We start from the raw sequence: 15,186 nt of genomic DNA, 5'->3' as shown, positions 1-15,186 counted from the left end.
GCCACGGTCACCACCACAAAGCCCACGTTCAGCTCAGCACAGCCTGCCAGGTACATGTATTGATTTGTTTTCTTGAATAAATTAATAGGGAGGGAGGGAGAGATGAAGTACAGTTGAAATCTACCCTCCTGTAAATTAAAATCATTAGACCTGGTTCTGCCATCTGGGGAAGCAGAAAACGAACCTTGCCTTGTCTTCTCCGTGACCTTTATAAAGATGCAACATGTCATCTCTCAGTATCAGGCTGAACGTGCCATAGTCCTTCAGACGTTTCTCATTTGGTTTGTTCTCTATATTTCCTATCATTGTTGTCATTCTTTGAATTTATTAAGGAAGACATCAGAACTGGAAAACTTCACTTCACTTCACTTCAATTCACTTTATTTCTTAATTAGTCGCTCTCCACCAGAGTGCTCCGAACAACTTACAATTTAAAATATCATTCCACAATATAAAAAACATTCATCATAAAAACATTCAACATATAAACATTCAACATAAAAACATTCAACCTAAAAACATTCAACAGTGACTATTTGGCAAATTAGATCTGATTTACTTAAATGCACAACCAAACAGCCAAGTCTTGAGCGCTTTTCCAAAAGGTCGCAACTCCGACATTGCTCTAAGATATGGAGGCAATGAGTTCCACAGAATTGGAGCATAACTGATTTGCATGGCTGAGTGAAATCAAATTATCGATCCAAGTCCTGATTAAATCAGTGGCAGCTTGGAAGTTTCCCACTTCCCTTCCTCACTTTTGCCCTCCCCCCTCCCCAATATCTTTTCCTCCTCAATGGTTTCCTTCTTCTCTTCTCTTCCAGCACCTGTCTACAGCCAGTGGAGAACTTCAAGCAGACGCATCCTTCATGCAAACTCTTTGGAACATGAACCCCATCTGCTCCTGCTGTGAAGAAGGTGTGTCTGTCATGAGGGGTGGGCAACTGCAGCAAGTCTGGCCACCCTTTCTATGGATCAGGACCAAGGCTTAGATTTTTCTTCTCTTGTCCCAAACGCCCTCCAAAAGAATGTGGTGAGGAGGGAGTATGTTCACCACATTTGTATCTCCTCACTACCACAACAAAGAGGGGTCTTTTTCTAAAACAGGAACTGACTCAGTGCAATATTGCATGCAAAATTATTAAAGCAACATTTGTACCCTTGGTTACTGGATGTCCTTCCTGTTGTTGCACTCTAGCCTGGATTAACCTTTGCACGCAACACCACACAAGGGTCCAGTAGTACTAACGGGCTGTGGCACAGCTGGTTAGCAGCCAGCTGTAATAAATCACTACTGACAGAAGGGTCATGAGATCAAAGCCCTGGTCAGGTTAAGCCCCCAACTATTTAATAGCCTAGCTCGCTGTTGACCTAAGCAGCCCGAAAGACGGTTGCATCTGTCAAGTAGGAAATTTAGGTACCGCTTTTTGCAAGGAGGCTAATATAACTAATTTACAACACCATAAAATTGCCAGCAGTGGGCAGAAAGGAATGAGGACATAATACCATCAAGGACTCAGTGTCATAAGTGGATGGTGAAACGGCAGCTCCCTCTGGGGCCGGAATCGAGTATACCCTCATTAAGCCGGAAGCTGGAAAATGTTAAATTGCCTCTATGTGTGTCTATATGTTGTATGTCTAATGGCATTGAATGTTTGCCCTGTATATGTGCATTGTAATCCACCCTGAGTCCCCTTCGGGGAGAGAAGAACAGAATGTAAATAATAATAAATATACAGTTTATTGGAATAGGCACATATAAAATAGGCAAAATGTACTATAAAAAGCAGTGTTCAAAAAGCAATAGTCCAAACAGCAAAGTTCTGTTCAAAAGCGACAAGGTATATGTACAAGGTACAAGGTACAAAACAGGAATCAAAACATAGGCATAAATCCATAACCAGGAATACAGGAACTTCCTTCAAAACATGAATCCATTAACATGAGCACAAGACTTTCCCATAAACATAGCCATAAACTTGAACGTGGAACGAAGACAATGTCCAAGGTGTGCACAGTAACACAGCATTGCCTCCTCTGCCGTTTCAGTTAACAACATGGTAATTTAAGGTCCACAAGCCATGAACTTATGCCTTTGACATCTACTTTGTTTCAAGGATTTCTTACTGGTCTCTTCCCCTGATTTCTCACGAATTCTCTGTGACCTTCGTAATCTGACTCTTCCTGTAGATACAGTCTCAGGCCTCTACAGGTGTTTTCCCAGGAGAAGGATCTTTTTCTTCCAGCTTCTTATCTCCCGTTGCTAAGGAACAACCAGGGGAAAGGTTCTCCTTATGTCCTAATGCCACAGAATCTCAATCTCCTTCCTGCTCTGAAGACGTTTCTATCTGACCAGACACAAAGTCATTTTCCCACCCAGAATCCTGATCCAAAATTCCCTCCTTTCTCACACTGGCTCATCATCCCTAACAACCTCTGACTGAGCCATCCTCTCGTCTTCAGCCTTTGGTTGAACCACAACACCTATAACCACTTGTTCGCTTGTCATTCTCTTTTCTGTCTGTACAGGGTATGTAACTGGAGGCCACGTTATGCGTCTGTTCCATGGCCACATGGATGAGTGCCTCACTATCTCTACCACTGACCCGAATGAAGAACAACGCAGGTAAGCATTCCGTATGGGGCTGTATCACACCTTCCAACATTTCGCAGATTAAAACAGGGACACATATGGTCAAGCAACATCAGAATGTGGTCAAGATGGCAAAAGTTATTAATGAGGAAGCACACACAAACTAGGAGGGAGCACATTGGCTTGAATCTACAGGGGGAAATGAGATTTTATCCCTACATCTTCCCCTCCCTTGCTGAGTTAATTGTGAAACCATTTTGAACTCTGTTTGCAGCAACAGAAGTAATCTTTACAGAGCTTTATAGCTTAAATGGGAGAAAACTGGGATTGGATAACAGGGAAGAAGAGGTGCAAATGCAGTTATTCATCTATATATATAAAAGGGTAATGAAATTTCGGCCTAGGACAAAACAACAAAACTACACATCCCAGAAACACTAAACTTGGCATCACAACCCCTCATCCATGCCTCTACGTTCATACAACAAAAAGAAAAGAAAAATAAAGTCCTAATTAGAGGGAGAGGAAGAATTGTTTTTATCTCATTGCTGCCAGTTAGAAGGCTAAGCTCCGCCCACTTGGTCTCCTAGCAACCCACTCAGCCCAGGGGACAGGCAGAGTTAGGCCTCACTTAGGCCTCTTCCACACTGCCTATAACATACAGATTATCTGATTTGAACTGGATTATATGGCAGTGTAGACTCAAGGCCCTTCCACACAGCTATATAACCCATTTATAATGGACTTAATGTCAGGGGAAAAGCTTTACCCTTTACCTTAACTACCACCAATTCCTCAATACTTTATTTCCCATACCACCATACTTCGCCACAGCAACGCGTGGCCGGGCACAGCTAGTACTTCATAAAACTGCTCCAGTGACCTTCCTCTCTTCCCCAATTGACTTTTACAGAGTGGTGAACTATGAAGGTGGAGCTGTTTGTTCCCAAGCTCGGTCACTCTGGCGTTTGGAGCCCTTACGAATCACGTGAGTACTATTTTAATATTATAATTTGTGGCATTTTCAGTTGTATCTGTGTTTTAATTATGTTGTGATCTATGTTGAGTCTTCTGAGAGTTAGGAACCAAAACAGCAGCTTTGACAACTCATGAAGCTTTTATATCAGCTTCTGGTTGACTTCTGTGTGAACAGGTTACTACAGGCACGGGCAAACTTCAGCTCTCCAGATGTTTTGGACTTAACTCCCACAATTCCTGACACCCTCAGTCCCCTTCCTTTTCACCCTCAGCCGCTTAAGCCACTTAAGCCAAAACACCTGGAGGACTGAAGTTTGTCCATGACTGGGTTAATGGATAAGATAGGCTTTAGTCTGATTCTGGTTCTCTTTATAACCTAAGAAGTAAGTATGATGGGGAACATGCCATATTTCTTTGAATAAGAAGTTTCTTTCTTTCCCAATAGCTGGAGTGGTAGCCACATGAAGTGGGGTCAGCCTTTCCGTGTCCGTCACGTCACCACAGGCCACTACTTGGCCTTAACAGAAGAAAAGGGGCTGGTTGTAGTGGATGCGGAGAAAGCCAACACCAAAGCCACAGCTTTTTGCTTCCGGGCCTCTAAGGTGAGTGGAGTTCCCCTATAAGCAATGACTTCTACATTGAGGTGGCTACATGTATGAGGTAAGCCCAGGATGAAGACATATAGTCATTCCAGAGAGATGGAAAATGTTTACAGCAAGTGTTGGATAAAGTGTAGCCTGAGGCTTCTACTGGCACATTTTAACATTTGGGGAACTGCATTTTTATGAAAATATGTGCAGTCTGCAGCAGTCTAAAGGTGGGTAAAATGCCTCTTTGGCCCTTGTCGTTAAGTACCTGGAAAATTTGTGTATATGTTTTTCTAGATTTTTAAAATATTTGTCTCTGGGCTTCTTTCTAATGTCAATTTCTCTTTTTTCCACAATATTTTTTTATTGTTTCAACATTGCAACATCTTGTTTACACTTAGTTTCCTTTAGTGCTCTTACTTATACACACTTCATTTTCATGTAACGTTTTTTCTGTGCCTTCTTTTTTATACATCCTTCTCTTTGACATTTTTTATTGGTAACACCCCTCATCCCCACCCCCATCACTCTTCCCTCTGACCACATATTTATCCTTTATCTTCAACCATGCACACAATTTCCTTAATTTCTGTACAATATTTACATTGGTTTTGCCTCTTTCTAAAAGGAGCCCCGGTGGTGAAGTGTGTTAAAGCACTGAGCTGCTGAACTTGCAGACCGAAAGGTCCCAGGTTCAAACCCTGGGAGCGGTGTGAGCGGCCACTGTTAGCTCCAGCTCCTGCCAACCTAGCAATTCGAAAACATGCTAATGTGAGTAGATCAATAGGTACCACTCTGGCAGGAAGATAACGGCGCTCCATGCAGTCATGCTGGCCACATGACCTTGGAGGTGTCTATGGACAATGCTGGCTCTTTGGCTTAGAAATGGAGTTGAGCACCAACCCCCAGAGTCAGACATGATTGAACTTAACGTCAGGGGAAAATCTTTACCGTTTACCTTGCCTCTTTCTATCCATTCTATATATGACTTCCATTTATTTTTACTTTCTTTAATTTTAATTTCCCTTGAGTTTCAGCTTGATAGTAAAGTCACTTCACTAGCTTACAATGGTCTCCCCATTTATTCTTTATCCTTTTAGGAAAAGTTAGATGTTGCCCCCAAACGGGAGGTGGAAGGAATGGGAGCTCCAGAAATCAAGTATGGCGAGTCCATGTGCTTTGTGCAGCATGTCGACAGCGGTCTCTGGGTGACATATGCGGCGGCTGATGCCAAGGCACTGCGCCTTGGGCTGCTTAAAAGAAGGGTAAGTCTTGGCCAGCTGAGCTGATGGACTTGAACTCAACAGATACACAAGAAATATGCAACCCTTTAGCAGCTCAATAGGCACTTCAACATTAGATTATTTCAACTTCATAGGCTGATTCTTTCCATTTTAGTAGCTGTAGCGCTAGCTTCTGGACATCCGCAGTAGTGGCATTGGGCAGTTTGGCTCTGGTAGTAGTGTTGGTTAAGAAGATAGCTTTCATTAGGGCCAGGCTTTAGGACAGCTGGTTAATCACCAGCTGTAATAAATTTTACTGCTCAAAAGGTTGGCAGTTTGAAGCCTGGGTCAGGGTGAGCGTCCAACCTTCAGCCCAGCTCACTGCCCACCTAAGCAGTTCGAAAACAGCTGTGAGTAGATAAATTAGGTCTTGCTTAAGCAGGAAGGTATTTTATGGTACCATCAAAATACCGGAAAATGCCGGCGATCAAAAGAAAGAAGTCTGTGATCAGGGGTCTTTGACATGGAGGATGGAGCGACAGCACCCTTGTGTGGCCAGAATCGAGCACAACCTCCAGAATGCCAAAGATGGGGAAATGCCTATATATACACCTCTATCTGTTGTCTGTCCTGTCTGTATAATAGCATTGAATGTTTACGGTATACAGTATGCGTTCTGTGATCTGCCCTGAGTCCTCTTCGAGGTGAGAAAGGTGGAATATAAATGTTGTAAATGAATAAATAATAATTATTTGACTGCCTTCATATCCTCCCCAGGCCATCTTGCATCAAGAAGGGCACATGGATGATGCACTTTCGTTGACCCGCTGCCAGCAGGAGGAGTCTCAGGCGGCCCGGATGATCTACAGCACCTCTGGACTCTATAACCAGTTCATCAAGTAGGTCTTGGCGAAATTTGTACTCCTCAGTATAGTAAAATGTTAGCCCTATGTTCTGGGTACCAACGACACCATGGACAATAGCTTTCAGGGTCAGTGGAAGTGTTCTCTTTAGAAATCTCTAGGTTCTCCAGCAGATCTTCATGGTCAACCTCCAGCCATAGAATCATCCTGGAGGAAACTAGAGATTCCTAGAGTTAATTTATTTATCAATTCTGCAGAAGTTAAACCTGCAAATGTGAAGGCTCGCTGTGCTGATTTGCGATCACCTGGAAAGGGCAATTCTTCTGTCTCTTCAGCCTGATAGAATCATAGAGTTGGAAGAGACCTCACGGGCCATCATTCTTGCTGTTCTTTCCTTCCGTCTAGGGGCCTGGACACACTGAGTGGAAAAATTAAATCAAGCACGCCAGTGAATCTTCCCATCGATGGGATGGTTCTCAGCTTGCAGGATTTGATCAACTACTTCCAGCATCCGGAAGAAGAGCTTCAGCATGAGGAAAAACAGACCAAGCTCCGTTCTCTCAAAAACAGGCAAAACCTCTTCCAGGAGGAGGTGAGCAATGGAGTGCTAAACAACAACAAACAGGACAGATTACAATCTCCTAGGTGGGCTTGTGGCATGGCTGCACGGCCCGAGCGTTTATTTCCGTTGCTTTGCAGGGGATGATCACCCTCGTTCTGAATTGCATTGACCGTCTCAATGTGTACAGCACTGCCGCGCACTTTGCTGAGTTTGCGGGCGAGGAAGCAGCGGAAGCCTGGAAGGAGATTGTCAACCTGCTGTATGAGCTGCTCGGTATGGAGGCTAAGACGTAGGCTGTATTGTAACAGCTGCAGGATTTCACTTTCAGGCACACTCCTGAAGTGCTTCTGAGAATACAGTGGGAGTCAGTGAAGTGTTGCGAACTAAAAACTGGGATAGAGACAATGGTTGTTTTTTTCATTCTGAATCAACTTAGATTGGGTTGGAATTTTCACAGTCAGACTCCTAAGTACTCTGTGGTCTAAACAGAGCTTTATAAGACCCAGGGACCATGCTGGCAGGGGGATTTTGAGAGCTGCAGTAGGTTTGTAGTGCTAGAAAAATCCTCTACATGTTTTTATGCCAGTGACAGACCAGGGAATATCCACAATAACTTCCACCCCTTTCTTTTTTGTCCTGCTCCAAAGCCTCTTTGATCCGTGGGAACCGCTCCAATTGTGCTCTTTTTTCCAACAATCTGGATTGGCTGGTCAGCAAGCTGGATCGACTGGAAGCTTCCTCTGGTGAGCAGAATTTTTTTTTCAGTTTAAAGAATTGATTTGTTACACTTATCTTCTACTTTTCCTCCAGTGAGGGAGCATACATGGCTCTCCTTCCCCGTCTCACTTGATCCTCACAGCAACCCTGAAAGATAGGTTATCCACAAAGAGAGAGAAAGAGTAATGGGCTGTCTGAGGTCTTGCAGTGAATTTCAGGGATCAATCGTAGCTAGAATCTGGATATTTGTAGCCCTAGACCAAAACTCCGAACGCTGCATTGCATTTGGCTAGCAGAGCTATCATATGCCAAAGTAGGTGAGGTGGGGATAAGAGTACTTCCAGACAGATACCTCCTAGTGCTACTAGTCAAAAGAGTGCTGGGGTCTTGGTTGCTGTGAGTTTTCTGGGCTGTATGGCCATATTCCATAAGCAGTGTCTCCGGAAATTTCGCCCACATCTATGGCAGGCATCCTCAGAGGTTGGGAGATCTGTTAGAAACTAGGCAAGTAGGGTTTATATATCTGCAGAATAATGTCCAGGGTGGGAGAAAGAACACTTGTCTGTTGGAGGCAAGTGTGAATGTTGCAATTGACCACTTTGATTTTCACTGAATAGCCTTGCAGCTTCAAGGCCTGGCTGCTTCCTGCCTGGAGGGATCCTTTGTTGAGTGGTGTGAGATGACCCTGATTGTTTCCTGTCTGGAATTCTCCAGTTTTTTGAATGTTGCTCTTTATTTACTGTCCTGATTCTAGAGTTTTTTAAATGCTGGTAGCTAGATTTTGTTCATTTTCATGGTTCATTTTCATGGTTTCTAAAGAAATTGCTGTTGCTGACAATACATTTGACGCCTGAATTCAAGATGCTGATGATATCTAAGATTTATGTTCTTAATAGTTCAATGAGTGACACCCCTTGCTCTCTACCCAGCCACATTGAGTTCACATAAAGAGGCTTATGGAACAGATTGGAGAAGAAACAAGTCAAAAGAAATAGCAAAGAACATTAAAAGGGCAGATGCAATTACCCTATGCTTGTTTCCTAGAAAACACAACTTCAGTCAAAAGTTCCTAGTGGTATCTAGACCTATCTTGCAATTTCTTTCTGCTTCCTTTAATTTCCTTACAGAAAATTATACAAAGTGTGATAAAATAATAGAAAGCTAACAAAGTAGTATTGAAACTGGATTCTACCTGCCCTTTTCCAGAGTCCCATTTCCCTTTCTTTATCTTTCTTTGCACATTGGGGGGGGGGGGGGGTATACGTAACCCATTTTTCTTTGCTCTAAACCTGGCCTTGTTCACCAGGTATCTTGGAGGTTCTGTACTGTGTGCTGATTGAAAGTCCTGAAGTGCTAAATATCATCCAGGAGAACCACATCAAGTCCATCATCTCACTGCTAGACAAACATGGACGCAATCATAAGGTATGTTAAGTCAGCCATACACTAGAGCAGGGGTCCTCAAACTTTTAAAGCAGAGGGCCGGTCCACAATCCTTCAGACTGTGGAGGGGCCGAATTATCATTTGGGAAAAAAAACCGGACAAATTCCTATGCACACTGCACATGTTTTATTTGTAGTGCAAAACAACAACAACAATGAAAGAACAATACAATATTAAAAAATTAAAACAATTGTAACCAACATAAACCTATCAGGATTTCAATGGGAAGTGTGGGCCTGCTTCTGGCCAATGAGATAGTCAAGTTAATTAGGATTGTTGTTGTTGTGTGCCTTCAAGTCATTTCAGACTTTGGGCGAACCTAAATCTAAAATTATTTATTTATTTATTACATTTATATCCCGCCCTTCTCACCCCGAAGGGGACTCAGAGCAGCTGTATGTACATACAATCTATTATATTAGTAGCATAGCACAATATTAGCATTATATATTACTATATTGAACTATACCACTATACTGTAATATTATATGTAATATATATCATATAATTAATATTATTATATGGTATTATTAATATTATATTGTATAACATTATATTTTATCAATATGATATGTATATATAATATATTATATTATTTAAAATATATAAAAATATATTATAAAACAGGGTGGGGGCCAGGTAAATGACCTTGGAGGGCCGCATCCGGCCCCCGGGCCTTAGTTTGGGGACCCCTGCACTAGAGGTTCCTTTCCAAAGAGACACGCAATAGGTGCAAATCATGTGGTGAGGGCCATTGTCTCAGCAAGAGAGAGACGAGTCTATGTGTGGAGTGAGAAAAACATGGACTAACCTCCTGACCAGCGGATTCCAATCCTGTTCTTGACACATGAAGACAAAAATCCAACTCACAGCTGCGCATGTCTTTTTGGTTGTTGAAAATGCTGGTCTTTTTTTCTGTGATAATTCTCAAAGCACACTAGGGTTCTCAGATGTGCATCTGCAATGGTGTGACCATCCATACTTAAAGTATTTCACCCTCCAATCTTGACAGGTTCTGGACGTCCTCTGTTCTCTGTGCGTCTGCAATGGTGTAGCCGTCCGTTCCAACCAAAATCTTATCACTGAAAACTTGCTCCCAGGAAGGGACCTGCTTTTGCAAACCAAACTTATCAACTATGTCACCAGGTTAGCATGTTGCTATATTTGATGCTTGCTGGGATTTATATATGTTGTAATTCTGCTGGAGTGGGAAAATAAGCAAAGAAGCCAGAGTTGAAGGCAGAATTGGGCTTCCTAAGAACTTCTGCTTTCATTAAAAAAAAACCCATGCTGCCATCTTATTTAAAGCATGCAGAACATAAAGTTCTGTCAATGTATATACCAATAATGGAGACCGTGGGGCTAGTACTTCCCAGTGTCCCCCTCTCATTTTTGTTATTCTGATTTGGGCCTGAAATGGAACTGCTTGCATAAGAAAGAAATATTTCCTTCCTTATGCAAGCTTATATAAGGCACAACCAGCAGTTACATAGGTATAGGTTGATATATAGAATGTAGAAGATCACCATGAACCAAAAAAGGAAACATATGCAAAAAAGTGTGAATTTGCAGAAATGTACACAAAAAAGCATAGTAATTTTAGAGTTAAGTTGCTGTTATATTGTTTAATATGATTTGTGTTCTGAATTGTTTTCCCTTTTTGGCATTGAATATTAGCCGTACATGTTGGAAACCGCCCTAAGTCCCTTTGGGGAGATAGGGCGGTCTATAAATCAAAGTTGTTTTTTTATATTATTATTAGTAGTAGTAGGAGTAGTAGTAGTAGTAGTAGTAATAATAATAATAATAATAATAATAGATGCACAACAAGATTAGTACATAGCTAACAAGATGACAATGTTGGCTGTTGTAATGGATCACACGTAGGACACGTCCCAAGTGTCTAGGACTATGTGATGTATCGGCAATAATGTGCGCAGATATGAGTAGGGTGCAGCTTTTGCAGTTGACAGATGGTAATTTTGTCAGCGCTGATTGCGTTTAAGTGCTGGCCAAGGTCTTTAGGCAAGGCATCCAGTGTCCCGATCACCATTGGGACCACCTTTACTGGCTTGTGCTAGAGTCTTTGCAGTTCAATCATTAAATCCTCGTATCGCATAAGCTTTTCCAGTTGTTTCTTGCCTACTATTATTATTATTGACACAACAACATTGTATGACACAGCAAACAAGATAGATATGCTGGATTTCGTATCACAAAATCACAAGTCAAACACTTCCCAAGTGTCTAGGACTGTGTGATGTATTTTCGGATGATGCACGTAGATCCCAGTAGGGTGGCCTTTTGCAGTTGGCAGATCATGATTTTGTCAACATCTATTGTTTCCAAATGCCGGCTGAGATCTTTTGGCATGGCACCCAATGTGCCAATCAGCACTGGGACTACCTGTACTGGTTTCTGCCAGAGTCTTTGAAGTTCAATCTTGAGCTCCTGATAGCAGCTGAGTTTTTCCTGTTTTTCGTCAATTCGACTGTCACCTGGGATGGCAACATTAATGATCCAAACCTTTTTCTTTTCCACAACTGTGATGTCTGGTGTGTTGTGTTCCAGAACTTTGTCAGTCTGGATTTGGAAGTCCCACAGTATCTTTGCTTGCTCATTTTCCAATACTTTTGCAGGTTTGTGATCCCACCAGTTCTTTACTGCTGGGAGGTGGTACTTGAGGCATAAGTTCCAATGAATCATTTGGGCCGCATAGTTGTGCCTCTGTTTGTAGTCTGTCTGTGTGATTTTCTTACAGCAGCTGAGGATATAATCAATGGTTTCGTCAGCTTCCTTGCACAGTCTGCATTTTGGGTTATTATTATTATTTTTATTATTATTATTGTATGCAGATTTTTAAAAAAATAGCAACCTGTTACATGGAAATAAAATGACAACTGAGGTAAAACTGCATATGTTGACCTATCTCTGTTTTCCTGTTTTCAACAGCATGCGCCCCAATGTCTTCTTGGGAACTCATGAAGGCTCCACCCAGTACAAGAAGTGGTACTATGAGTTGATTGTGGATTACGTAGAGCCATTTATGTCTGCGCAGGCAACGCACATGAGGGTGGGCTGGGCCATGGCCGAAGGCTACAGCCCCTACCCTGGAGGCGGGGAAGGCTGGGGAGGCAACGGTGTAGGGGACGACCTCTACTCCTTCGGCTTTGACGGCCTGCACCTCTGGTCAGGTAGGAAATCTGAATGGTGTGGTTCATACATGTATGTATGTATGTTTGCATGATTCTTGCAGTGAACTGCTTCCTTTGACCAAAGTGGCAAAGTAGGCGGGGGAAAAGAGTGAGATGAATAGCACCCAAGTAGATTTAATTAAATTAGGATTTTATGTTCTACACAAACCTGGAGAAAGACTATAATAGATTAATGGTAGCATACCTCATTTGTGTCCGAAGCGTACGGGGTTTTACATTTTTAAAATATTGTTAGCCACTTCTATGATCTTTTAAAAGAGAAAAAGTAGGATATAAAGGGCGCAACGGATTAAACTGTTGAACTGTTCGATCTGCTGAACTAGAGGTTGGCAATTCAAAGCCGTGGGTGAGCTCCTGCTGTTAGCCCTAGCTCCTGTCAACCTAACACTTCGAAAACTTGCAAGTGTGAGTAGATCAATAGGTACCGCTTTGGCGGGAAGGTAATAAAGGCACTATGCAGCCATGCCAGCAACATGACCAGGAGGTGTCTATGGACAACAGGCTTTTCGGCTTGGAAATGGAACAAGAGTAACTCCCCATGGCCAGAGTTGAGCACTGCTTCTAGAAAGCCGGAGATCAAAGGGGAAGCCTTCATCTTTGTTCAGTGTATTTGTATGTCATTTTTATTTATTTATTTATTTATTTTATTTACAGCATTTATATTCCGCCCTTCTCACCCCGAAGGGGACTCAGGGCGGATCACATTACACATATAGGCAAACATTCAATGCCTTTTAACATAGAATAAAGACAAACAAACATAGGCTCCGAGTGGGGCTCGAACTCATGACCTCCTGGTCAGAGTGATTCATTGCAGTTAATTGCACTGGCTTGCTCTCCCGCCTGCACCACAGCCCGGGCCTTTCACTGTATTAAAGGCACTGAATGTTTGCCTATCTGTGTATGTTGTAATCTGCTCTGAGTCCACTCAGGGAGATAGAGCAGAATGAAAATAAAGTGTTATTATTATTATAAATAAATAAATATATTAATAATAACTCAAAGATTCAGTCCCCACCACTCCAATGAAAATTACAAAGTGATGAAAATAATCATCAGATCTTGTTGCCAGTTAAAATAGACCAAGGGATGAAATTAATATCACTATTCCTTTATATTCATAATGCATGCTTGAACATTATTATATCAATGCATGGGCCTTGGGAAAGGTCTTTCCTTTTTGTATTTTTAATGTCTCCTGCTGCCTCCATTCAGGCCGTGTGGCTCGACCGGTAACATCACCTGGGCAGCACACGCTGGGAGCAGATGACGTGGTGAGTTGTTGCCTCGATCTGAGCGTGCCCAGCATCTCCTTCCGCATCAATGGCTTCCCTGTCCAGGGCATGTTTGAGAACTTCAACCTGGATGGGCTCTTCTTCCCTGTGGTCAGCTTTTCTGCGGGCATCAAGTAAGTGCAATTGGGTTGGCATATAAAAAGATATGACTTCCAAAAATCAGTTCACCCTTATCTCTTAGTAAACATGCATTTCTGAGCTAGGAAAAGTACATTTTGGGGGTTGCTGCTCCCAGAATCTCCTAGCTTGACTGCAGTAGTTCCTCATCTGTACTTTATTTATTATTTATTTACAGTATTTATGTTTCGCCCTTCTCACCCCGAAGGGGACTCAGGGCGGATTACAATGAACACATATATAGCAAACATTCAATGCCAACAGACAAACAACATACAGTATAGACAGACACAGAGGCATTTAACATTTTTCCAGCTTCACGATTCCGGCCACAGGGGGAGCTGTTGCTTCACCGTCCACTAGTGGCTGTGCTTCCTCATTCCTTTCCTCGTGTTTTGCTGGCAGTTTAATGGTATTGTAAATTAGTTAAATTAGCTTCCCACATAAAGCGTACCTAAATTTTCCCTACTTGACAGATGCAACTGTCTTTCAGGGCTGCATAGATCAACAGCCAGCCGGGCTATTTAATTGTCGGGGGCTTAACCCAACCCGGGCTTTGAACTCATGACCTCTCGGTCAGTAGTGATTTATTGCAGCTGGTTACTAGCCAGCTGCGCAACAGCCCGGCCCCATATTTCACTTTTAATACACATATTAAAAGTGAAAATATGTATGTGGCTTTCTTGCAGCGCACTGATATATTAGGCCTGTGAACCCACTAGATTAGCACCTTTTCTTTGCAGCTTTATGTGATGCACTATTTTATCATACTAGTGTCTCCTCCCCTCAAAAAAAATCACAAAAATCACCATCAAGACTGAACTGGGAATGACAACTCATACATAACTTATTCATGAATGCAGTTACTATCACTGATTGTAATACTTCAATTTTTAATGAGAATGATCCTATTTATTTATCTGTATGAATATTTCTAGGCTGTTTTTTTCATTAAGAGACCTACAAAAGTGTGTTGCAATATAAGTATCTGAGGTCCTTTCCCACAGGGGAGGGCACAGCACTGGATCTTCTCTTTTCTCCTCATTGCCAGGGTGCGGTTCCTCTTGGGAGGGCGTCATGGGGACTTCAAGTTCCTGCCTCCTCCAGGCTACGCTCCATGTTACGAGGCCCTCCTCCCCCGTGAGAAGATGCGTGTGGAGCCCATCAAGGAGTACAAACATGACTTCAACGGGGTTCGGAATCTTTTGGGACCTACACAGTCTTTGTCCCACACTGCCTTCACTCCGTACCCTGTGGACACCATTCAGGTAAAGTGGCTCAGGGTCCTTGAACATGGCTATGCTGCCTTTGGAGATAAATTTGGGAGTAATGGAAGATGGGATTGCTCCCTGACTCTAGAAGTGCCTGCCACAAGGAACTTGCCTGGGAACTCTGTGCTGTTTTTTCTTCTTGCTGTTGTCCTCTGCCTTCAAGTCATTTTTGGCTTATGTTGGCCCTACTCTAGGGATTTCTTGGCAAGATTTGTTCAGGATTGGCACTGCCTTCCGCTGAGACTGGAAGAGTGTGGCTTGTCTAAGGTCTCACAGTGGATTTCTATTGCTGAGCAGGGATTTGAACCCTAATCTCCCAGT

The 15,186-nt window shown here is 42.6% G+C and overlaps 1 protein-coding gene across 14 annotated transcripts in view; it reads left to right on the top strand.

The window, feature by feature from the left end:
- The window catches only part of ryr1 (ryanodine receptor 1), a 178,284-nt gene that overhangs the window by 56,919 nt on the left and 106,179 nt on the right, over positions 1–15,186 (top strand). For all 14 annotated transcript variants that reach the window (XM_062962718.1, XM_062962727.1, XM_062962723.1 and 11 more), the window contains 14 exons: positions 825–918; positions 2,530–2,626; positions 3,507–3,581; positions 4,017–4,173; positions 5,259–5,423; positions 6,159–6,280; positions 6,650–6,836; positions 6,944–7,079; positions 7,454–7,549; positions 8,830–8,948; positions 9,980–10,113; positions 11,920–12,161; positions 13,398–13,590; positions 14,646–14,862. In XM_062962718.1, coding sequence (XP_062818788.1) covers positions 825–918; positions 2,530–2,626; positions 3,507–3,581; positions 4,017–4,173; positions 5,259–5,423; positions 6,159–6,280; positions 6,650–6,836; positions 6,944–7,079; positions 7,454–7,549; positions 8,830–8,948; positions 9,980–10,113; positions 11,920–12,161; positions 13,398–13,590; positions 14,646–14,862 — 2,034 coding nt within the window. The remainder of the gene's footprint in view (positions 1–824; positions 919–2,529; positions 2,627–3,506; positions 3,582–4,016; positions 4,174–5,258; positions 5,424–6,158; positions 6,281–6,649; positions 6,837–6,943; positions 7,080–7,453; positions 7,550–8,829; positions 8,949–9,979; positions 10,114–11,919; positions 12,162–13,397; positions 13,591–14,645; positions 14,863–15,186) is intronic.

This window comes from Anolis carolinensis, unplaced genomic scaffold (assembly GCF_035594765.1).
Source record: "Anolis carolinensis isolate JA03-04 unplaced genomic scaffold, rAnoCar3.1.pri scaffold_10, whole genome shotgun sequence".
Taxonomy (NCBI): domain Eukaryota; kingdom Metazoa; phylum Chordata; class Lepidosauria; order Squamata; family Dactyloidae; genus Anolis; species Anolis carolinensis.
The sequence above is the reverse complement of the archived record's forward strand: the minus strand, read 5'-3'. Positions and strand labels throughout refer to the sequence as shown.